The sequence below is a fragment of the Somniosus microcephalus genome, chromosome 18 (assembly GCF_052327205.1).
Source record: "Somniosus microcephalus isolate GS21.2 chromosome 18, FLI_Smic_1.0, whole genome shotgun sequence".
Classification (NCBI taxonomy): Eukaryota; Metazoa; Chordata; class Chondrichthyes; order Squaliformes; family Somniosidae; genus Somniosus; species Somniosus microcephalus.
The window spans coordinates 49,058,503-49,083,944 of NC_141004.1; the positions used below are offsets into that span (position 1 = coordinate 49,058,503).

Here is a 25,442-nt window from a genome sequence, read left to right on the forward strand (position 1 = left end):
TAGCTATAAATTTTTTTGATACACCCATGTGCATCTACTTTTGTGTCAATTTTCTTTTGCGAGTGCTTTTACGAGGTGCAACCCCTGTGGCTTCAGTAGAGGTAGAGGCAGGCTGCTCACTTCTCTGCAGCGACTGCATATACACTTTTGGCGGATGTCCTCTGGGTTTTGGAGCCTGTAAGGGCCCCACCAAAGACTGCTCCTCCTGCAACTGTGCAGGGGCAGACTCAGCCATCGGGATCTGAGGAAACAATTGGGGCTCTGACTGAGGGGGAGGCAATGGGGGAGGAGTGGGAGCGCTTTGAGAAGAGCCCCCACTTCCATGTCCCCTCTCACCGTCAGCCCTCTCCTGGGCCACCCGCCCAGGAGAAGCTGGCGAGCACCTTGCTGCACAGCAGTGGGGTGATGAACACCCAAGTCTAAGTTTACATCCCTCCTAGAGATGAGGCCTGTGAGTGCCTGCCATCTGTTGTCCACAGCTAGCATGTGCTCATGTGACTGGCGCATTTACTGCTCCATACAGGTGGTCATCCTTTCCATGGAGGAGCACATCGTCGCCATCGCCTGCAACATGGTGGTGCTCATGTTGGAGATGGACTCCTCCATTCTCTGAACATTTGCAGACAGCACGGCTGCAAAAGATGCCAGAGCCTCTGCAATTGTTGCTGCCCCTCCAAGATCACCCTCTTTCTCGATGGCCCCGAGGCTCAGTGTCTGCATGCAGCTCAGCAAAGCTTGGAGCATCCTGCTGTCCCTGTCAACTCCAGCTGCTCTTGCTCACTTGTGAATTGTGCGACACCAGGTACCAACTCTACTCTATGGTGCAAAGGACCCACCAAGGCGTGAGCAACTGCGCTGGTACTGGCTGCGCTTGGGTCTGCTGACGCTTTACCCTCAGTGGCTGGAGGCTCCTCTGAGGCGTCGTCTTCCTCCTCTGGCTGGACAGTGGGCGGGGGACAGTTGATGAACCTGTGGGAGAGTAAAGAGATGGATTAGAAGTGCTATGATAAGAATGGGTAACGTTAACATTATGCACATGATGACATTTCACTGGCTGCTATGTGGCTTTGAGATGTGATTCTGTCACCAGGTTGCTGGGATGTCTGCCTTTCTCTGTCTCCCACCGGCAGTGTCTCTCGAGCTACTGAAATTTCCAGAGCCGCCGCCTCTCCTGCTGTAAGATGTGCGATTACTGGAGGGCCACCTCCGGCTCTCTCCCGCTCTCGGTTGTTGTGGAATCTCTTCTCCTGAAAGAAGAGACGTTTGAGTGAGAGTGATGGAATGAGTGTAAGGAATGGAAGGGTTACATCTGTAGAGGGTGACTATGAGGGAGTGGGGTGCCAATGCCAAATGGCCTCCTTCTATGGTGTTACTTGCTGTGATTACATTAGGCTGAGGGCAAGTGTGAGGGGTGGTTAGTCAGATGGGGATGTGAGTACAGGAAACTTTCTGGTATCCGGCACGGACGGGACCGACCTGGTGCCGGTCCATCAACAATGCCGGATAACCGAACACTATAGTTAAAACATACGGAGCTCAGAGCTCCGTCTAAAGTAGCAACAGCTTCAAAACAATCGGCACAACTTGCAAGCATCTCTGTAGCTTAGCAACAGCTTCAGCTAAATGCTTGCACAGCCATAAATGAGTAAAAAAAGTAACTAAAAGTAAAAAAAGTTATCTGAACCGACTCCTGAATTTTGCCGGTGGATAGAGCTTTCAGTTATTTAGTGGCCAGTTAATCGAAAGTTTCCTGTATGTACATAGAGAGAGGGATGGGTGGACCTGGAAGGTAGGTTGGTATGAGCAATGATGTGCATGAGTAGGCTTGGGAAGGCAGAGTGATGGAGATGTGTGGACAGGCACTTCAGGATGAGGGTGGCATTGCACTCACCTTTCCTGACCTTTGAGATCATTGAATCATTTCCTGCACTGTATCCAGGTCCTCCTGACCACATCCCTGCTGCTGACCTCCTCAGCAATATCCAGCCAGGCTCTTTTTGTTTCTTGTGGAGGTCTCCTTTGTTTCTTGTGGAGGTCTCCTTTGCCTATCAGCAGGGAAGAGGATCTCCCTGCGTGATCTAATAGCCTCCACCAGAGTATGTAGCGATGAATCAGAGAAGCGTAGTGCAGCCTTTGGCTATTCGTCCTTCCAACGGTATAACACTACTGTGGCCTTTCTTTGTCACCTTCCACCATCCTCTGGCAACCTTCAAGTGACTTCACGGCAAGGCTGCTTTAAATATGGACGCTGGAAACAAGTCATCAATGATGTCATCAGACCTGCACGATTTAATAGGGCCGGGAAAGGTGCATGACTCTTTCAATTGGGGCCATTAAGTGAAAGTCGCTCTGAGCAGCGCATTGCTCAGAACATCGCGTTTCCAACCCGCTACACCACCGCACGCACACAACCCGACGCAAAGGTAAAAATTCTGGCCTATGTTAATGTTGGTCTAAGGCCTTATAATTAGATTGAGGGTCCACGCTTTTCTTCCCACCACTCACCCAGCCTAACTCGGGTGGTATGCTTTTCATAAGCACTTGACTTGACCTTGGCTGACCCAAGCTATTAAAAATATGTTGAATAAGTACTGGGCAGGGCAGAATTTGGTGGTTGCTCCAAATGAGGCCAGAACGTTGTCCAATGGTCCTCCTTAAAAGCCTGTAGCAGTGTTAACTGGTGGTGAAATTGAGGTGTGTTCACTCCTGCCTCTTATAGCAACCTATGGCCTAGGCCCTACAATACATCTCTGCTGTCCCAAAAAAAAGACTGTCTTTCCGTGAATTACAGATCCTCTAACCTACTCTGATGCCCAGTATTCTAGGGTGGTTTTTGAATGTTGATTGTTTGTGAATCCCTGGTAAATAATATGGGAAGCATTATGACATCATTCCCACATCAATTGCCTCAAGTATAAATGGGATGGAGACTCCATATTATGGGCTGTAGCCACTTTTTTTCTGCCTAATGCCCAAAAACTTGGGCACGCAAGGCGTTAGGCTGAGGAAAATAATCTCTAGATATCCTGAAAAGCTGCCTGATCCTGCATTTTTCACTACTGATACGAGTCTGAGGTGAAAACAGCATCGGTTTTAACACAAAAATATATCTGCTTTCTTCAGCAAAGCAGTCAATTTCTTCAACACTTTAATAAAGTAGCAATAATGTGTTTCTAATCTATCTGGGAACTGAATTTGGTCTGGTTGATTGAAAGGCTTAACTTACAATCTCACCTTTTTTCTTCAGTTCCCAATATAGTACGCATGCTTAGTATGTTATTGCTTAACTCTGAAAATACTGTTTCTTAAATGAACCCAAGTGTACAGGGTTTGACTGATTTCCAATTATTGCAACTGTCAGGAAATTAATGAGTTAGAGCACTGGAAACGATCTGCTTCTGATTTCAGTTCTCTACCTACTTGAACCCCAATTACAAAGCAAATGCATTTGTCAAATACATATATACACAGAATAAAATGTTTCAAAAATACTCTAGTAAGACACAGAATCCTACCAGATACAACAGATTATTTTCTCTCTCCAAACAGACCACAAAGCAGCAAGAATTTTTCATTGGTTCCACCAAAGTAACTGGAACAACTGACTGGACTATGTTAGATGGAGTTATCTGCCAACTATTTAAGGTTTGTTTGCTTTATTGCTATGTATGATTACTTTTCTGCTGAGGATCTATTCTGAAAATTGTCATACCCAGTGAAAGGTTCATTTACATAAAACCGGTGAGCTGCAGACGCTAACCAGGCCCCTTGATGCAGCTCAGTAGTCAGGGCCTTCTCAAAGTCAGCTGGCTAAAATGCCAAGCTGGCTCACAAGTAGGTCCTGGGAGGGGGTCTGGATGCTAACGGGAGAGCCATAAGCCCGGGCTGGCAGCAGCCCACAGTACTGTATGGGTTAATTAAAAAAAATGACTTGCCTTTTTCTCAGCAGCCTCCGGTGGCCCCTTTAGTGATTACTGGTTAGGCCACAGTAGACATGGAGAAACTGAGCTGCTTCCTAAAACAGGTGGTGGGACCGTTTTTACCATATTCAAGGCACCTAACACCGTGGGGGGTCCTGAACACTCTGAAGTTGCCAGCTTCCAATTTGGCAGCTAGCTCACGTCTACGGGGGAAATTGGGCCTAGGAGACTGCCGCCCAAAATACATCCCCCAAACCCTAATTTTACCTCACAGTACGGGTGTGACGCGGGCCAATTTCTCCCCCATATAGTCAATTTTCTCCAGCTGATGCTCATCACTGTGTTTGCAAGGATGATCTTTCAAATCTCTAGATTTCTGAGATAAATTAGTGACATCCTTTTTCCAGTTTTTCCCTCCAGGAAATCTACTCTAAAGAAGCTTGTAATTTTTCTTCAGTATACAACCACATTCCATTTCCACTGCCTTCTGATTCAATTATGTATGTCAATGTCCGTAGTGTAACTAATAAGGTTGGTAAGCTGCAGGCACAAGTTGTTGCATGGGATTATGACGTGGTTGCATTAACAGAAACCTGACTCAAACAAGGTCAGGAATGGGTCCTTAATATTCCTGGTTACCAAATAGGCGGGAATGATAGAGAAGGAAAAAGGGGAAGGGTGTGGCTGAATTGATTTAAAGATAATGTTACAGTTCTAAATAAAAAGAATATACTAGATGGTTCTCGGACTGAATCTATTTGGCTTGAGTTGAGGAACAGAGGATGAGCTGTTACATTGCTTGGGAGGCTTTTATAGAGTTCCAAACAGTGAGAAGGAGATAGATGAGCAAATTTGTTGGCAAATTTCAAAGGCGTGTAACAAAAATGGAGTAGGGCTTTTAATTACTCTTTAAAAAAAAACATAGTGCCAAGGGAGGAATTTCTAATGTGTGCAATGAGAACTTTCTCAATCAATATGTCTCCAGTCCAACAAGGAAGGAAGCAGCGCTGGATCTAGTTCTGATAAATGAATTAGGGCAAGTGGAGTGTGTTTCAGAAGGAGATCATCGAGCTAATGGTGACTGCAACATAGAGTAATTATGGAAAGAGACCAGAAAATATGGAAGATAAAAATGCTCAACTGGGGAAGAGCTAATTTCAGTGATTTGAGAAGGGACCTAGCACAAGTAAATTGGAAAAGGCGATAGCAGGCTAAAGCAGTAATGGTGCAATGTAAGGCATTCAGGGAAGAGATAGAAACTAGGAGGCATATTCCTTTGAAGGGAAAATGTAGAGCATCCAAAGCTAATGCGCCTTGGATGAAAAAATAAAACAGAAAAAGGAGGCTTATGACAAATATCAGGAGCAAGATTCAGTTAATAACTAGGAAGCACCAGGAATAACTATGGAATACTTTCCTCTATTAGCAGAGGCATCGAATATAAGAGCAGGGAGGTTATGCTTGAACTATATGAAACTCTAGTTAGGCCACAACTAGATTACCGTGTACAATTCTGGTGGTCACGTTACAGGAAAGATGTGATTGCATTAGAGAGGGTACAAAGGAGATTTACAAGGATGTTGCCAGGATTGGAGAATTTTAGCTATGAGGAAAGATTGGATAGGCTGGGGTTGTTTTCTTTGGAACAGAGGAGGCTGAGGGGAGACTTTATTGAAGTGTATAAAATTATGAGGGATCTAGATAGTGGATAGGAAGGACTTATTTCCCCAGCAGAGAGGTCAATAACCAGGGGACTTAGATTTAAAGTAATTGGTAGAAGGATTAGAGGAGAGTTGAGGAGAACTTTTTTCACTCAGAGGGTGGTGGAGGGTCTGCAACTTACTGCTTGAAAGGGTGGTAGAGGCAGAAACCCTCATCACACTTAAAAAGTGCTTGGCTATGCACTTGAAGTGCTGTAACCTAGAAGGCTACGGACCAAAAGCTGGAAAGTGGGATTAGGCTGGATAGCTCTTTTTTGGCTGACACAGACAGGATGGGCCGAATGGCCTCCTTCTGTGCCGTAAATTTCTATGACGATTATGGAGGGAATTGAAAATGTTAATATGGGAGAGAAAGAGAGGTTACGAGAAAAGATTAGCAGGCAACATTAAATTGAACCCTACATTTTTTTTATAAGCGTATAAAGTGTAAGAGGTTAGCTAGGGAAAAAGTTGGGCCTATTAAGAACCCAAAGGGAAATATTCATGTAGAGGCAGAGGACATGGCTAAAGTATTAAATGAATACTTTGCATCTGTCTTCACAAAGGATGCAGATGATGTGATGGTTACAATAAAAGAAGAAAGGGAAGTTATTGACAGGATAGTAATAGAGAAGACGTACTGAAAGGTTTAGCATTACTGAAAGTTGGTTGTCACCTGGTCTGGATGGAATACATGCTAGGTTGCTGAAAGAAGCAAAGGTAGAAATAGCAGAGGCATTGGTCACAATCTTTCAATCCTCATTAGATATATGAGTAGTGCCAGAGGACTGGAGGGTTGCTAATGTTACACCACTATTCAAGAAAGGGGGAGGGATAACCTGGGAAACTACAGGCCAGTCAGCCTAAAATCGATGGTGGAGAAGTTATTGGAAACCATTATCAGGGACGGGATAAATTTTCATTTGGAAAGGCATGGGTTAATCAAGGAGAGGCAGCATGGATTTGCTAAAGGTAAATTGTGTCTGACTAACTTGATTGAATTCTTTGAGCTAACAGAAGGTTGATCAAGGTAGTGCAGTAGATGTATATATGGACTTTCGGAAGGCATTCGATAAAGTGCTACACAGGAGGCTTGTTAAGATGGAAGCCCATGGAATTAAGGGGAAAGTGGCAGCATGGATATGGAATTGGCTTAGTGACAGAAAGCAGATGGTGGATGGATTTTTTTTAGACTGGTAGCTGGTTTGCAGTGGTGTTCCCCAAGGGTCAGTTTTGGGTTCATTACTCTTTTTTTAAATTTTTATAAACGACCTAAACTCGGGTGTAGGGAGCAGCATTATAAAATTTGCAGATGATACGAAACTTGGCAATGTAGTAGAAAATGATGATGATGGTTGAAAACCTCAGGATGACATAGACAGGATGGTGAAATGGGCAGAAGCATTGCGGATGGAGTTCAGTGTTGAGAAGTGTGAAGTGATGCACTTTGGGAGGAATGTGGAAAGACCGTATACTGTAAATGGCACGATTTTGAAAAGTGTGAATGAGCAGAGGGGCCTTGGTGTCCATATACACAAATCCTTAAAGATAGTGGGGCCAGTTGATAAAGTGGTTAAAAAAGCATTTGGGTTACTTGGCTTTATAAATAGAGGCATAGAATATAAAAGCAAAGAGATCATGCTAGAACTTTATAAATCACTGGGTAGGCCTCAGCTGGAGTATTGCGGACAATTCTGGGCACCGCACTTCAGGAAAGATGTAAAGGCCTTAGAAAGGGTGCAGAGGAGGTTTACCAGGGATGAGGGAGTTCAGTGATGAGAATTTGGAAAAGTTAGGACTGTTCTCATTGGAACAGAGAAGGTTAAGAAGTGACCTAACAGAGGTTTTCAAAATGATGAGAGGTTTTGATAGAGTAGCTAGAGAAAAACGATTCCCTCTGTCGAGTGTGTCAATAACCAGAGGTCATAGATTTAAAATCATTGGCAAAAGATCGAGAGGGGAGATGAGGAGAAATTTTTGTCAGGATCTGGAACGCACTACCTGAAAAGGTGGTGGAAGCTGATTCCATAAATAATTTTAAAAGGGAGCTGGACAGGTATTGAGTATGAGGAACTTGAAGGGTTACGGACAGAAAGCGGCAGCGTGGGACTAAGCACAACTGCTCTTTCAAAGAGCCAGCACAGGCACGACGGGCCGAATGGCCTCCTTCTGTGCTGTAAGTTTCTATGATTCTATGAATTCTAGCTTTGAGGGACATATATAAATGAAAATTATTATGTAATAATCAAATTCGAGGAATGCATTTCAGGTGTTTTCTTGGTACAGTTTTAAAAAACCCACTAATTTCAGAGATTTTCCCCAATAGGGTAAAGTTGTTATTGGTTTCATCCTAAAACAGGAAGCCTACTTAAAGTTTAAGGCCAAAAATCATGAATTCCAAATATTTTGTTCATGTGTGGCATCCATGTAGGGAAAAAAATCCTTTCCCATGCAAGTTACTAAATACATGGGGTACTTCAGTGCTCCTGTAATATTGGCCTGTATTTTCCGATAGCAGGCCTCCCGCGTGCGGAGGCCTGCGATCTGGAAAAATCTACGCCCTTGCCTGAGGGCTCCCGGGACGCACACACTTCCAATCCTGGGCCTCTCCAAACTCCAAGGGCTAGATTTTCCTGGAGCCATCAGGCGGGGTTTCAGGCGTGTGGGGGGGGAAAATCCCGAATTCGGAGGTCCTGACACCATCCCGCCCAAAACCCCGCCCCACGCAACTTTCAGGGGCGGCGGGTACCCACCCCGCACTGGGACCCGCCGAAACCAGGCGGGAAGGGATTAGTGCCAATTAACTGCCTGTTAACAAGTAGTTAACAGGCAGTTTTTAGCCTAATCCCTATTTTGAGGGGTGTCGTGTGGGATTCCCGACGGCTCCAAACCACGCCAGGTTAGAGCAGGCGGGCCGTCGGGTTGAAGGAGTTGGAGGGGTCGCGATGTCGGTGCTCAGATGAGTGATGGGTGTATGAGTGCAAAGGTAAGTGTGTTTGGTGTGTCTAAAGTGTGTAAAGAACTTTTACTTACCTGTACTTACCTTAACAGCCTTTCTTCCTGTAGCCGTCGGGAGCCCATCACTCAGCCGGCACTTAAAGCTGAATGGCTGCGATCTGTGAAAAGTGACAGCCTTCAGCTTTGAGTGCTGCTGAGAGTTCTAACTGAGTCTGTGCAGAAGGACTCAGCTTAGAACTCAGACTGTCAGTGTTTCACAGCTTCAAACAGCTGTGAAACACTGATATTTCATCTGTCAAGAACTCTTGACAGATGAAATTTCAGTCTGTTACATCACCTGTTGCCGGGTGGCCCTTAATTGGCCTGCTGAGCCCGCTGGGCGGGCTCAACAAGGTCAATCAAGGGAAAATCGTGCGGATTGGCCGGACGTCGAAGTAGGCGGGTCAAAAACCCGAAAGTTGTAGTCCTGCCTTCTTCCCGACAGCTTCGGGAAAATCTACCCCCAAGTGTACAGGGCCCACGTATCCTAGAGGCGCATGTAGTTCGCAGCATCCCTGGGATCACGTGGGCCATGGGGAGCCAATCAAAGAAGGGAATCTCCCTTCATACACTTGGCAGGAAGACCTGTCAAATATATGAATGGAGATCACCCCAAAAACATAGTACAGTAAAACTTTAAATAATTTTTTTTAATGACTTGAAATTACAATAAATTAAATATTTTAAATAAAAATTTAATTTTTTGAAAGAAATAATTAAAGTTTTTTACGGGGCTAAAAATAAACACTTTTTAAAAAAAGTATTTTTAAATGATAAATCAGTGAAAACATTTTTATTTATTTTTTAAAAACTTTTTTCAGCTCTTATCCTGACAAAAGCAGGCCGTACACCTGCTTTTACCAGGCATAAGAATTGTAAGGGTTTTCTGCGGGCAGAGGGTCTCCAAAAAGCGGAGCTATCTGCCCGCAGAGGCCCTTCTCCCGGGCAGCCGGAGGATCTGTCAAGAGCTTTCTTGACAGATCGGAAATGCCGGTTTTCAGCTCATGTGCAGTGCATGCCTGAAACCGGCATTTCCGATGTCCCTATGGGTGGGTACACAGCGTGTACTCCCCCGTAGAGATCGGAATATCTGGACCATTATATATTATTCCCAATCTCTCCTTTCTGCAGTGAAGCTTTTTGTTTACACCTTTAGCTGCAGTAAGGGAATGAACTCTGAATGAAGGTCTGTAAAGATGATTGTGTTATCTAATTAGCTGTTTTGAGATACTTTTTTTTTTCTAATCCAACTGGTAATTAACTGGTTTATTAATCTTATATGTCACCTTGATTTTGCCCAGTATATTTTCTTGATCCCATTCCGTAACCTAATCTTGATCTATTTTGAATTCCTTTAAACTTCAGAGGTGTATATGAAACTGATCGGCAGTCAGCTGATTCCAATCCTCTTGGTCCAAAGCTGAAAAACCATGTGATCCATCAGTTGTCTAGTTCCTACTTTTGGCACAGTCTCTATCCTCCCAATTATTTTTTAAGATTTTCCATAGCATGTGAAGATTTCCCAAACTAGGTCATAAAACTGTGCAATTAAGCAATAAACTAGTCAGTAGGTTTATTTGTTGATCTGCAGCAGCTCCACATAATGGTTCCATTATAACTGCAAGACAGGCTTGGTTTAGTAAAATGCTAATGTAATTCACTGCCTCCAAGCCAACTATAAATGTGATTGAGAAATGTGTTATTCAAGGCAAATGCAAGATATGCAGGCCTAGGATGCGCTAATGTTTTCAACGCAAGTCGCCTGAAATCGGCCAAACCAGTGCAAAAGATTGCAGAATTTCAAGCGTAAATTACATCCAGCACAAATCGAGTTTCCACCAGTTTTTGCGCTAGTTTAAAAAACATCGTGCTAGAAGCTGGTCTCGCCCAACTGTCCGCACCTCCAGATCAAATTAATCATTGGGAGTTCCCGCTAAATGTGCCCATTTGCGGGCCTTCGAAGAGGCTGTTAAAATTAAGCTCTTTTTAGGCGCGAGGACAACAATAGGTACATTTTAAAAGCTTTTGAATATAATTTTTTTTAATTGACTAAGAAACTGACCACCAATATAATTAGCAAATGGTTCTGTATAGTTTTTTAAAAGTCATTTTCAGTTAATTAAAATTGGGTTACTCACAAGTGGTGACTAGATACTCTGATTTAAAAAAATGCTTATTTTATGTGATAAACCCATCTTCAACTGTATTAATCAAACTGCACCAAGTTACCCCATACAAATATAGCACGGAATCATTTTTAAGGAGTGTGTTTAAATTCCACAGTCTACTCTCTCCTGATAACTTTTGAGTTGTTATCAGGTGAGTAGCTGGGCGGTGAATATGAGGAATGGCTTGGTTTGATGCCCATTATTTGCTGATTTAGCTGATCTTTTGAAGTTTACTTCAAGGCTCCTGGGATGGTGGGCCAGGTGGGGGGTGGTGGGAAATCAGTCAGGATTCCTACTTCCAATCATTATCCAGTACCACCAGCTGGATGTATGTATAATTGCACATTGATATTGGGTGAAGACAGGAATAAAACCAGAAAATGCTGGAAACACTCAGCGGGTCAGGCAGCATCTGTGGAGCGAGAAACAGAGTTAACGTTTCAGGTTAATGACATTTCATCAGGTGAAGACAAGATTGGGCTTGCCTGTGGTGTCTATCAGTGATAGAATAGCCTGCTGACACTCATTATCAAGACTCACGTGAGTAGTGGCTACTTGAGCGAGGTACTGGGCAATAATTGGTTCACATGCAACCATACCTCAGCAAGGAGTTCACCTCTTCAGGAGAAAATTGGCAGTAAATATATTCCACACTATGGGCCCAGTTGCATAATATGTGCACTCTGTGCTGAAGGGTCTGGCTGTACTCCTAATTATCCTGTTGCGTCATTGGCAGGAAGGAAGTTCTACTCGTCACAAGAATGCTAATCTGAACAATGATGCTTTTCCATAATTAGGATCATTTGCATTTTTATGGGGAGCTTGCCTCCTCTGTAGAAGATGGGTTACGGCGAGCCCTGGGAGACCTGCTGCAGCCTGCTTGTGCCTGAAGAAGGGCAGAATTTGAAGGAAGAAACCATGGCCTGGAATTTGCGGTCCAGAAGACAGTGAACTGGCAGCGTTCGCCGTCATTCCGCCTTTGAATCTGACCGCAACTTCGGGATGTGCCGCATGCGCAATCACATATCAAAATCCTGAAGTTGCAGTCTGTCATTCACTGCTCCGACACAGGCTGCACAGTGCCCCCCTCCCCACGCAGAGCCGGCACTCAGTGTAATCTCTCAAATCATGGAAACCGATGAAAACTTTGGCTCTTCCGCAGTAATTATGTTGTTAAATTCCCCATTAAAAGTTAGATCCAAAGGGATTAGGTGTAACTGGGGTTTTAACAGCGTATTGACTGCTAAACAAAAGTTATGGGCCTGAAAAACTCATTTAAATTTTGTGCAGTGTGAAATTTATCCATTTTAATATCAATTAAAATTTTTAAGAAACTTCTAAAATAATTTTTTTTTTCTTTAAGTTTGTTCATCTTTATTTCAGGTTTTCCTTTTCCCCATGCGAGAGCCTCAATCTTTGTTTTGCTCTCTCTAACATTTTTAAAAAGTATGGGGGGAAAATTCGGTTGCTTTGCGCTAACGGGACGCACATCATCGCCGTGCGCAGCGCCCCGCTCGCGATCTTCAGTAGTGCCCCCTGACTTACCGCCAGACGCTATGCCCGACGGGGTCAGGGGGGCCTACCTGCGGCACAGGCGGCGCTATTTAAAGGCGAGGTGCCGGGCGGCCATTTTTGTTGCTGGCCACCTGCCAGCACCTGCCTCCGCTCACGTCCCTGGCCTCTTTACCGCCCCCCCCCCCCCTGCGGAGTGCCAGCTCCACTCCATGAGCCCGGCACTTCTCTTGAGTGCCGGGCTCTTTTGCCGGCACTCCCGATCCCCAGGGGCCCAGCTGGGCCCCAGGTCGCGCTGGAAGGCCTGCAATACCACCCCTCTTGGGGTGCTACCACTCAATTTCCGTCGCGGGGGGGCTAATTTTTTCCTGAATGCTAAAAGTAGCGTCCTGGCGAAGTTAGCGCCCGAAAGGGGGCGCAACTCAATTTTTCGCCCTTAGAATTTTAAGAGCTTACCCACTTCCTTGTTCGCTGCCTGTGAGAATTCTGCATTTTGATTGGCTGCTCAGACAGTTGTTAACGTCACGGCAGCTCACACGAGGGGATTCCCACTATACTCTGTTGATTTGAATTACGCGTCAAATAACCCGAACTTCTCGACACAGAGATCGCGAGATCTTTGTGCGAAGATTACTTCGGGGCCTGCGGCGAATGCCTTTGCAAATTCCAGGTCAATAAGAAAAAAGCCCCATAGCCGGTGCAATCGATCCAGCCCTTTCATTTCTAGCCCCCACCCTTCCTTCTGCCACTCATAGCAATGCTAGACACCAGGGACGTAAAAGCATCGTTTGAGCACAGTTTTGCTAAAGCACAGATAATATAAAATGTGTCAGATGACACATTCCCATAATTTGCATGTAATTGCAATACAGCTGCCCATATTTATAACGAATATGTTTATAATTTAACTGAACATAGGAAATCTTCCGATGTAATTGCAAACAGTAGCCTACATTTTCCACAAGAATGCAGCAGAAACTTCGAGATTCTGCCCTTTCCCATGCGTATTCTCTGACATAAGGAGATAAATTACTGGGAGGCTTAATCTGATTATATTGAGCACAAACTTAAAAGAAATTTAATAGACAGCCTTTTGTTCATACTGAAGGAACAGCATTACGATACTTAGTTTCTCCTTTTTAATGAGCATTGCTCATTCTTAAATTGAACCTCCCACTACTTTTTAAAAAGAAAAATCTATAAATACTTGTGATTTAGGAACAGTAGGACATAGCAAAATACAACTGGCAGTGCAAATTGTATCCAATGATGAATTTTTATGTCTGGGGTATTCTTGGATTATTGCTTCAAAAAATATTTTCTATTTAATTTTCAGTCATATCGTACACAATCCCAATGTTGTGCAACAAATGCTTAAAACCCTAAGACAGAGCATAGAATGATACAACACAGAAGGAGGCCATTTGGCCCATTGTGCCTGTGGCGGCTCTTGAGCTATCCAACTAATCCCACCAACCCCACCCTGCTCTTTTCCCATAGCCCTGTAAATGTTTTCCCTTTAAGTATTTATCCAATTCTCTTTTGAATGTTACTACTGAATCTGCTTCCACCACCCTTTCAGGCAGTGCATTCCAGATCACAACAACTCGCTATTTATAAAAATGTATCCTCATGTCACCTCTGGTTCTTTTGCCACCACCTTAAATCTGTGCCCTCTGGTGACCAACCCTTCTGCTACTGGAAACAGTTTCTCCATATTTACTCTATCAAAACCATTCATAATTTTGAATACCTCTATCAAATCTCCTCTTAGCCTTCTCTGTTCTAAAGAGAACAACCCCAGCTTCTCCAGTCTCGCCACATAACTGAAACTCCTCACCCTTGGTACCATTCCAGTAAATCTCTTCTGCACCCTCTCCATGTCCTTGACATCCCAGAATTGAACGCAATACTTCAGCTGAGGCCTAACCAATATTTTTTTAAGGTTTAGCTTAACTTCCTTGCTTTTATACTCTCTTCCTCTATTAATAAAGCCAAGGATCCCACATGCTTTTTTTAACAGCCTTCTCAACTTGTCCTGCCACCTTCAAAGACTTGTGTACTGTTAGAAATAGCCAAGTTACAGCTATCTCTGGTCACTTTAAATAATCAGGTTCGAGTGCAAACCAATATGGTGGGTATATTGTGTTTAATCAGAGTTTAAGACGGAATATAACACGTTAGTTATACAGCATAAAACATATGACTGTGACAAGAAGCTGATACCAATCCGATCGGACAGACGGTTGACACACATGATTGATGCGCTATCAATTACTCATAAAAGACGGAGAGTTAGGAGAGTAACTAAAGGCTTTTATTAGCAAAGAACAGAGCATGCCTCTCGTGGTTGACTGGGTTCCAAGAAGGCAGGGGGCTGCAGGTCAATCACCTTTATACCTGGGCCTGTGGGTGGAGCCAGCCGAGACATGTTGAGGCATGCATAGGTACAACAGTGTGCAACAACAACAACAACAGTGAATAACAATAACAGTGGTTTACCACATTCACCCCTTGTTTAAAATTGAGTCCGGCGGGGTGAAGTGTACTAAAGGTTCGTGTAAGTAAGTCTATCAGGTGGCCTTGTATGCCGTCCTGATCGTCGTGGTGGCGGCGGTGATGGTGCAGCATCCAACGTTGAATCTGGCGTCTCATTGAGTGGTTGGGTGGCCAATGACGGGTCCTGGGGCTGCGGCATGCCGTCTAGCGGGGTTGGGTTGTGGGTAGTGGTGGATGGCAATGGTAGTGTTTCAGGGGCACCCAAAGGTGCGAGATCTCGTGTGGGGGCTGTGACCTCCCGCCCGTCCGGGTACGCTACGTAAGCGTACTGGGGGTAGGCGTGGGTAGTTGTGGGTGGCGAGGGAGGTGTTTCGGGAGCACCCGAAGGTGCGAGGTCTCGTATGGAGACTGTGTCCTCCCGCCCGTCCGGGTACACCACGTAAGCATACTGAGGGTTGGCATGGAGGAGGCTCACCCTCTCGACCAGGTGGTCCGTCTTATGGGACCTCACGTGCTTCCGCAGTAGGACGGGTCCTGGAGAAGTCAGCCATGTCGGTAACGAGATCCCCGATGTGGACTTCCTGGGGAAGGAGAACATTCTCTCGTGAGGGGTAGCATTGGTGGCTGTACAGAGCAGTGACCGAATGGAATGGAGCGCTGCAGGGAGGACTTCCTGCCAGCGAGAGGTCGGAAGGCCCTTAGATTTCAAGTTTAAAAGGACTGCCTTCCAGACCGTCGCATTCTCCCTTTCCACCTGGCCATTCCCCCGGGGGTTGTAGCTGGTGGTCCTGCTTGTAGCGATACCTCTCGAAAGCAGGTACTGCCGGAGTTCGTCGCTCATAAAGGATGAGCCCCTGTCGCTATGAATATAGCTAGGGAAACCGAACAAGGCGAAGAGGTCATTCAGACATTTAATGACCGTGGTACTGGTCATGTCTGAGCAAGGGATGGCAAACGGGAAACGGGAGTACTCATCAATTATGTTGAGGAAGTACACATTGCGGTCGGAGGAGGGGAGGGGCCCTTTAAAATCGACGCTCAGCCGTTCAAAGGGGCACGTGGCTTTGATCAGGCTTGCTCTGTCTGGCCTATAAAAATGCGGTTTGCACTCGGCACAGATTTGGCAGTTCCTGGTCATGGTCCTGACCTCCTCGATGGAGTAGGGCAGGTTACCGGATTTGATGAAGTGAAAAAACCTGGTGACCCCCGGGTGGCAGAGGTCATTGTGGAGGGTCTTCAGTCTATCGACCTGCGCGTTGGCGCATGTACCACGTGATAGGGCATCTGGGGGCTCATTGAGTTTCCCGGGCCGGTACAAGATATCGTAATTGTAGGTGGAGAGTTCAATTCTCCACCTCAAGATCTTGTCGTTCTTGATTTTGCCCCTCGTCGAGCGAGAGCGCGAGGGACACTGCCTTTCTCAGGTCCATTTCTCCCTTTTCCAACAGTCTCTGCCGGGAGTAGTCGGACCTTAGACCCGCAACGAAAACATCTCGGATCAGTCCCTTCGCGTGTGCTGCGGCTGATACTTCTTTGCAATCGCAGTCTCGGCCGAGTATCCGTAGTGCCCGTAGGAAGGCCTCCACCAATTCCCCGGGCTGCTGTCTGCGGGATCTTAAGAGGTGCCTGGCATAGACCGTATTTACCGGGCGTGCGTATTGCCCTTTTAGCAGATCAATAGCCGCCGCGTAGGTCGTCGCGTCCTGGATTATTGTATAAACTTGGTGGCTCACCTTTGAGGCCAGGATTTACAACTTGTTTTCGTCCAGGGTCACAGTTGAGGCTTGCAGGTAGGCCTCGAAGCAACGCAGCCAATGCGCGAATTTGGTAGCCGAACCCGCTTCTTGGGGGTCTAGGTCCAGGCATGTTGGTCTGAGGGCTCGCAGCAGCTCCTGCTGCTCAGCGTTTGGTGCAGCAGCCTGCTGTTCAGCGTTTGGTGCAGCAGCCTGCTGTTCAGCGTTTGTCGACATTTTGTTTTTGCTAATAAAATTGATGCGCTATCAATTACTCATAAAAGACGGAGAGTTAGGAGAGTAACTAAAGGCTTTTATTAGCAAAGAACAGAGCATGCCTCTCGTGGTTGACTGGGTTCCAAGAAGGCAGGGGGCTGCAGGTCAATCACCTTTATACCTGGGCCTGTGGGTGGAGCCAGCCGAGACATGTTGAGGCATGCATAGGTACAACAGTGTGCAACAACAACAACAACAGTGAATAACAATAACAGTGGTTTACCACAATGAGCAATTCACTTCTTCCTTTCGTCTAGAGCCTCCTTCTCTCCCTCTCTCTCTTCCATCTGTGAGTACAAGCTCTCTCTCTCTCTCTCTCACTTTCTCTTCTGTCTGTGAGTACAAGCTTTCTCTCTTTCTTTTCCGTCTGTATCCTTCTTTGATCTCATGAGGCCCAACCAAAAACCTGTTTGCTTCAGAGTGTTACCTCGTTTATGACGTAGCAAATGTTTACGTTAACTTCCCCAAACTTCCTTCCATTATCTTCGCAAGCAGTTCTGTTAAGCTAACTTCAAATCCTACCGTAGCATTATACATAAAATGCATAAACAAGGTTCAAGTCTTAACTTAAAAACAACAGATAATCGCTTAGCAACAGGGAGATTGTATATACAGTACCCTCCATAGGAAACCAAAACATTAGCATTTCTAAGCATATACAGGAAACTCTCATTTAAACGGCACCTAAATATCCAGAATTCTCTATTAACCAGCAAAATTCATACTCCGAAAACAACACCTCAATAACCGGAAATGTTGCCGAGTCCGAGTCTCCCGCGGTGGCCGAGTTTGTCAGTGGGGGTAGTTCTCCAAACTGCCACTACTCGGTTTCTTGGCGCTGTCGAAAGTCCGAACACCTCAATAACAGGAGTCTGACTCTCCCGCGCTGCCGGTAGTCTCTTCCGATCTGCCATTTTTCTGTTTACTGTATAAGTTTTGTTTTACTGTTAAGTAATTAAAGAGTTATGGATTACCCTCAACTGGCAGTATTGTACTTAATCAAGCATCTTCCACCATCCATTTAACACAACATTCTGTAGGTGAGTACCCAATTACTGGATACTGCACATTTCTTGACTTTTTTGTTTTTGTTTGTTAAAAATAGCCTCGGTAGATAACCCTCTCCGTCATCCGGAATTTTTAATCAACCGGCACCATCCCGGTCCCGTCGGTGCCGGATACCAAAGAGTTTCCTGTATCTGGTCCGAGGAGACTTTCCATCTGCAATTCGAACATAACCATTTAAACACAGCATTTTTCGCATCACAGTTTTAATCGCATAACTAAATACATTTTTAGGCATCTTTAGTTTCTAACAGTACGTCCACCCCAGGTCTCTCTGTTCCTGCACCTCCTTTTAAAAGTACTTGATCTTGCTTTACAAAAATGAAAGAAATGCAAAAAATTAAATAAATAGAGAACCAAGTAAAAGTGTACACATTGCATTAGAAAACTTCTTTTCAAAATTAAATTAGGGCTCAATAATGGTTTTTAATGATGTATAATATATAATTACTATTTGCAGTAAAATGGATGCTCATTGAACTTTTTGTTTTACTTATATAAAATTCTGTGAAATCTGTCATCATCTTACCTGGCTGTACATTTCTCTTAGGACTACATTACGAAGGTGGACCCAGTTTCTTGTCTTGGGTTGAGTACAGATGCCATCTACAGCTATAGTGTCGATCATGTAAAACGAGTATTTGGAACTGATGCACCGGACCTGCTGCCCTATAGATATATGGGAAAAGAAGCCACTAGCTTTTCCGTAACTTTGAAAGGTCAGTGAATAAAAGAAATAATATGGAATCTGCAAACATTTAGCTTAAACTTCTGTTTGTTTTAAGGAATGCTTATTGTTAATTAATGAACAGTTCATGATTGTTGGTGCACTGTCTTGGTTTTTGGGAGTCATACAAAATGTGTGTTATAATGAAGGTTGTGTTTGTATGTATAGAGGAGGCGCTGTTTATTTATGCTGAGGCCTGGTGCATTAATGCCTCATCACATAAAAATGCTTCCATGGGCATATTTACCTTTGTGCATATGAGACATGGCATAACCACACAATATTCCTTTTTAATGAATGAGAAACTTTAAACCAATGAGAACAGAGGCAGAAAATATGTGGTTGGTATGCCACTTTAGCCTCTAATCAGCACCCAAGATTACACAGTGCCTGTCCTTGGGTGCGTTTGGACAATTGGCTTATCAGTGCACCTTTCCCGAGATCTGCCAGAGCAACCATGTGGCAGAATTTGATAGAGTCCAAAAACTGGAATTAATAGTCAATTTTGAGATCTCCCAGCTCCAGTCGAAGCAGGAACTATTATTCTTAAGGGAGTGTAAAAGGTGGCGGATGTAAAATGGGCATCCGTGCCATTCTTACCAGGCGAATTAGATTAACATTGGTGCTTAACTTAAACAAACACATATGAAAATCACTTGTTTTCTACTCATGAACACCTATTTGGAGGTGTCACAGCCTTGAAGTCCAGTGATGGTTATTTATTGTGTCTCTTACCCATGTATCTGGAATTTTGTAATTTCTGGGTGACCACCATGATGGGCATTCTTTTTTTTAAACAAAAAACACAATGGGGTAGATTTTGCCGAACCTGTTGGGAAGAAGGCGGGACTTCCCCTTTCAGGTTTTTGACCCACCTACTTCGACGTCCGGCCAATCCGCGCGATTTTCCCTTGATTGACCTTGTTGAGCCCACCCAGCGGGCTCAGTCGGCCAATTAAGGGCCACCCGGCAACAGGTGACGTCACAGACTGAAATTTCATCTGTCAAGAGTTCTTGACAGATGAAATATCAGTGTCTCACAGCTGTTTGAAGCTGTGAAACACTGACACTCTGAGTTCTAAGCTGAGTCATTCTGCACAGATTCAGTTAGAACTCTTACTGGCACTCAAAGCTGAAGGCTGTCACTTTTGACAGATCGCAGCCGTTCATTAAGTTCCGGCTGAGTGATGCGCTCCCGACGGCTACAGGAAGAAAGGCTGCTAAGGTAAGTACAGGTAAGTAAAAGTTCTTGACATGCTTTAGACACACCAAACACACTTACCTTTGCACTCATGCACCCATCACTCACCTGAGTGCCGACATCGCAACCCCTCCAACTCCTTCAACCCGACGGCCCGCCTGCTCTACCTGGCGTGGTTTGGAGCCATAGGGAAACCCACACGAAACCCCTCAAAATAGGGATTTGGCTAAAAACTGCCTGTTAACTACCTGTTAACAGGCAGTTAATTGGCACTAATCCCTTCCTGCCTGGTTTAGGCGGGTCCCAGTGCGGGGCAGGTACCCGCTGCCCCTGAAACTTACGTGGGGCGGGGTTTTGGGCGGGATGGTGTTGGGACCCCCAAATTCGGGATTTCCCCCCCCCCCCCACCACACGCCTGAAACCCCGCCTGACGGCTCCCCGAAAATCTAGCCCAATGCCTTACTTATCTTGTACTATGATTCTAGCACTTATGCCTGTTAATCCACAAAGGATAACATGTTACAAAAGAAAAATACTGCGGATGCTGAAAATCTGAAATAAAACAGAAAATGCTCGAAATACTCAGCAGGTCAGGCAGCATCTGTGGAGAGAGAAACCGAGTTAACGTTTCAGTTCGATGACCCTTCGTCAGAACTGGAAAAAGCTGGAGATGGAACAGGTTTTTAAGCAAGTGCAGTGGCAGGGAAAGAGGGGAGGGGAGGAAAGAATAAAAGAGAAGGTCTGTGATAGGATGGAAGGCAGGAGAGATTAAGAGACATTGAGAAATTAAGAGGTGGTGCAAGGCAAAAGGAGATGGTAATGGGACAAGTGAAGCAACAAAAGATGGCTCTAGATTAAGTGTAAATGGCCCTGGCAGAATGAAAGACAGCTGCCATGTGGGAGAGAGAAAAAATAAATACATTGGGGAAAAAAGGATAGGAGCAGAGGTTATGGTCTGAAATTGTTGAACTCTATGTTGAGTCCAGAAGGCTGTAAAGTGCCTAATCGAAAGACGAGGTGCTGTTCCTTGAGCTTACATTGAGCTTCATTGGAACAGTGTAAAAGGCCGAGGACGGTGAGGTCTGAGTGGGAATGGAGCGGAGAATTAAAGTGACGGGTGACCAGAAGCTCGGGGTCACCCTTACGGACTGAATGGAGGTGTTCCGCAAAGCAGTCACCCAATCTGCGTTTGGTCTCCCCAATGTAGAGGAGACTGCATCGTGAGCAGCGAATACAGTATACTAGATTGCAAGAAGTACAAGTAATTTGCTGTTTCACCTGGAAGGAGTGTTTGGGGCCCTGGACAGTGGGAAGGGTGGAGGTAAAAGAGCAGGTGTTACATCTCCTGCGCTTGCACGGGAAGGTGCCGGGCGAAGGGGAAGGGGTGTTGGGGGTGATAGAGGAGTGGACCAGGGCATCGCAGAGGGAGCAGTCCCTACAGAATGCTGAAAGGGGAGGTGAGGGGAAGATGTGTTTGGTGGTGGGATCACGCTGGAGGTGGCGGAAATGGCGGAGGATGATCCGTTGAATGTGGAGTCTGGTAAGGTGATGACAAGGGGAACCCTATCATGGTTCCGGGAGGGAGGGGAAGGGGTGAGAGCAGAAGTGCGGGAAATAGAACGGACACGGTCAAGGACCATGCCAACCACAGTAGAGGGGAATCCTCGGTTGAGGAAAAAGAAAGACATGTCGGAAGCGCTAGTATGGAAGGTGGCATCGTTGTAGCAGATGCGACGGAGAAACTGGGAGAATGGAATAGAGTCCTTACAGAAAGTGGGGTGGGAGGAAGTGTAGTCCAGGTAGCTGTGGGAGTCAGTGGGCTTGTAATGAGGATAACATGTTGTCTTGGCTGAGGATGGATTAGTGTTGAAATGACCAAACTTTAAAAAGAAAACAATATACAGTTACACAAGTCATACAATGAAGTTGGTGGTCCTGTCATGTAACATTGTAAGGAGAGGTTTTCCATTCTAATGCATGAGTGATGCAAGCACATGGTGGTGGGGGGGTTGAAAAATTAGGTGCCATATTATAGCACCAAAAATGGGGGGGGGGAGCCCGCTGCTTAATATTTTCTGACTGGCAGGAAAGGCACATACCACTAGTGTGCATGAATGCTGTTAAAGGTCCCAAAAACATGCAAATTGGAGTTTGTTTTCTGAGCTCTGCATTTCCCGTTGCTTCACTCCTCTAGCATGCGCCTGAATACAATTGGAACCTGACTTCTTGGACTGCAAAGAAAAGCTGTTAAAGCAGTAATGTCCCTTAATATTGCAAACGGCTGGGAAGTCTTCCCCTCACCTCCCTTTGGGGATTTGGGGTTAGTACTTTCAGGTGTTATTTACATTCCTTTGTTTTTTTAGGCTAGTTCTCAGGCTCAATGTTGATTTTTCTCTCTTTTTGTTTTCTGCTCCTACTGTTCAGGAGAGTTGTCCTCTGTCTAGAAATAAGCCTTCACAGCATAGGATGGGCATTCCTACATGCAGCTTTTACAGGCATGAGCAGAGGCAGGTGTGACTGTATTGGAGAATGGCTCAGCAGAACTGCTCCTACCAAGGGCTTGTCCAAGGAGCTCTGCTTCAGCAAGGAAGACAGTCTTGGAACTGTGCAATCTCTTGCAGTCAGGCATGCAAATTTTGTCCATGGTGAAATTTCTTGTACAACTGCACCGACTTCCTAACCACAGACATTGGCACTGAAATTGCGGCGTCTGTGACGACGTACTCTGAGTACGCTGTCGTATTCCCTTTGAAATGCCCCACCAGTTCCGGATTTCCAAATGCACTCGCGTGTGCGTTGACAGGCCATCCGTGGAGGCCTCGAAAAAGGAATCGCTGGCACAGGGTTGGGCTATTTGCCCAGCGACTGGCCAGCAATTGCCCATGTAAGTCTTATGGTTGATGCAAGCAGGCATAGGGCCTGTTTGCATCAGTGTAAGGGGATATCTAAGGCTTAAATTAAACATTTTCATATCCAAAATTATGTATATACACTGTATTAAATGAGTTTATGCAAATATTGGCCTGGATTACAGTTTTAATGCATAAAATTATCAAAAAATTAAATTTTTATTGAGGTTGGTGCAAGGAAGGTACTTATGAATAAAATTCTAATTCTGTACATTGTATAATTATTAGATTTGGGGATTCCATTGCATATCATTAGGGGATTCCCTTTGTAAATGATTGAAAAAGAATTCTGCTTATTGATTGGAGGACCGGGTCCACGTGATCCCAGGTACTCTTCCGAACCGCCTGTGTCACTGGGATCCGTGGGTCATTACGCTGCCCTCCGCCTCAAGGCCTGAGACTGCATCTTTTTACAGCCTGGGTGCCAGGTGTTGTGGCTCAGTTGGTAGCACCCTCACCTCTGAGTCAGAAGGTTCTGGGTTAAAGTCCCACTCAAGAGACTTCAGCACAAAAATCTAGGCTGACACTCCAGTGCAGTACTGAGGGAGTGCTGCACTGTCAGAGGTGCCGTCTTTCAGATGAGACGTTAAACCGAAGCCCCACTTGCTCTCTGATGGATATGAAAGATCCCATGGCACTATTTTGAGCAGGGGAGTTATCCCTCAATCAACATCACAAAAAAGCAGATTATCTGATCATTATCACATTGCTGTTTGTGGGAACTTGCTGTGCACAAATTGGCTGCTGCGTTCCTACATTACAACAGCGGCTATACTTCAAAAATACTTCATTGGCTTTAAAGCGCTTTGGGACGTCCAGTGGTCGTGAAAGGTGCTATACAAATGCAAGTCTTTTCTGTCTTTCTTTTCTTTCGTAATTGTTTCACGGGTCGGAGGCATACTCTGAAGGTACGTCTCCGACAGCAATTTCTAGCCCATTATGTTGACCTGCTCCGCCATCTCTTCCTACGCAGTCTACACAGCTCTATTAAGAGGACAGTGCCTTTCCAACTCAAAGATTTCAACCCTCCTCTGATTTACCTCTCCGAGTATAACCTTAATGGCACTGTATGAAAAAGGGAGGAGTCCACCTTCCTCTGCAGGCCCTTGGAATCTCCTGGAACGTGCTCAATGATCCAGCAAAAAGCAATTGGCAAACAGTGAATTTGACCATGTGCCCCTTTTAAGACACGACATCTGACCTTTTATACTGTTGCCCTGGATATCCAGCTTCCTCTTCCAGCACACGACACAATGTCAGGCACGCTGCATAATACTTTAAATGTGGGGACCTTGGAAAATACCAGGAGGCTCTCTCCCCCCCATGTCCGTGATGCAAAATACATGTGTGCACTTCCAATTGTGCTACCGCTGTGCACCCCGAGGAAAATCCCTTCTATGAGGCACAAGGTAACTTGTTTTTATTTAAACCATGTACAGGAAACTTTGTGCTATCCGGCACCGACGGGACCGAGCTGCTGCCGTTCCCTCAAAACTGCCGGACACTCCAGAGTTAATGTTGAAACATACGGAGATTTTCATCTCCGTATGAATCAACAAACCCTGTTGCTTAGCAACAGCCTCTAAACAGTCGGTAAGTGTCTCTGTAGCGTCTCTAGCTGAAGCTGTTGCTTAGCTACAGACCTTGCAGAGCTTGACTGTTCAAACAAAGCAAAGAAAAGAAACGAAAAGAATAAAAAACGGCTCCTGATTTTTGCCGGTGGCTCCAGCTTGCCGGACGGTTCGCCTCTGGATAACTCAAGTTTCCTGTACAGTGCTGCAAATTTTGGAACCAGGTTGCATCAGACTTGTAACATTATTCAGAAAATTTGTAATGGTTAAGTGCAGAGACAAACATAGCTTTTACTCCCATAGGAAGCTTGTAACATGGAAACACACAGGTCTGTTGGATACAATACAGTGTATTGCTAGCAGGTATAGCCTGATTTGCAATTTTACTTCCTTTAAAGTGATATAAGTAAGCTTTCTTTATGCATTCAACCATATTGAAAATAAGCAATTTAATTGGAGAATTAACCAAAGTGATTTCCTTTCAGGATTAAAAGAGAAAAGTATAGACAGTTTGGTTTTTGAAACCCTGATTCCCAAACCGATGATGCAGCATTACATCAGTCTTCTGCTCAAACATCGAAGGCTTATCTTGTCAGGCCCCAGTGGGACTGGCAAGTCCTACCTATCTATTCGCTTGGCCGAATACTTGGTTCAGAGATCAGGACGAGAGGTCACAGATGAAATCATTGTAACATTTAATATGGATACGCACTCATGCAAGGTAATTTTTAGAAGGTATTGCTCACTATTTGATTACTGAATCTCCTTTGCAGTGTGTTTTCTTTCCTACTAGATGCTGCAAGAAGTGAAATGGTTGAAATTTTAAATTGGTGCTTCACAAATGTGCAGAATTTTTTTCTTTGTGTGCTCTGAATTACTGCTTGTTTGTCTGTGACAAAAACAAAGCTCCATTATGCCTCAAACAGGAAGGTTTCTGTATTCTATCTTTTTAAAATAATGACTTCATTAAGCAAGATAATGTGATTTAAAGACTGACTTAAGTTAGCTGTATATTTAGAAGAGGTCTTTTGTCATAGTCTGAGGTAGCCAAATACACAATGCACAGTTTATAAGAGACAAGAAAAGCCGAAATCCTGTTCTGCCAAAAAGACAGGGCAGGACTTCCTGTTCACTGGCTGATTTCACCCCTGACCCCATTGGAAT

General features: G+C 44.9%; 1 protein-coding gene across 8 annotated transcripts in view; it reads left to right on the top strand.

Moving 5' to 3' along the window:
• Nucleotides 1-25,442, top strand: part of LOC147105264 (neuron navigator 1-like) — a 632,986-nt gene that overhangs the window by 569,835 nt on the left and 37,709 nt on the right. For all 8 annotated transcript variants that reach the window (XR_015081721.1, XM_086011440.1, XM_086011441.1 and 5 more), the window contains 3 exons: nt 3,550-3,645; nt 18,421-18,589; nt 24,764-24,999. Coding sequence is in view for 7 of the 8 variants with exons in the window: in XM_086011440.1 (XP_085867566.1) it covers nt 3,550-3,645; nt 18,421-18,589; nt 24,764-24,999 (501 nt within the window). In the remaining variant the exon portion in view is untranslated. The remainder of the gene's footprint in view (nt 1-3,549; nt 3,646-18,420; nt 18,590-24,763; nt 25,000-25,442) is intronic.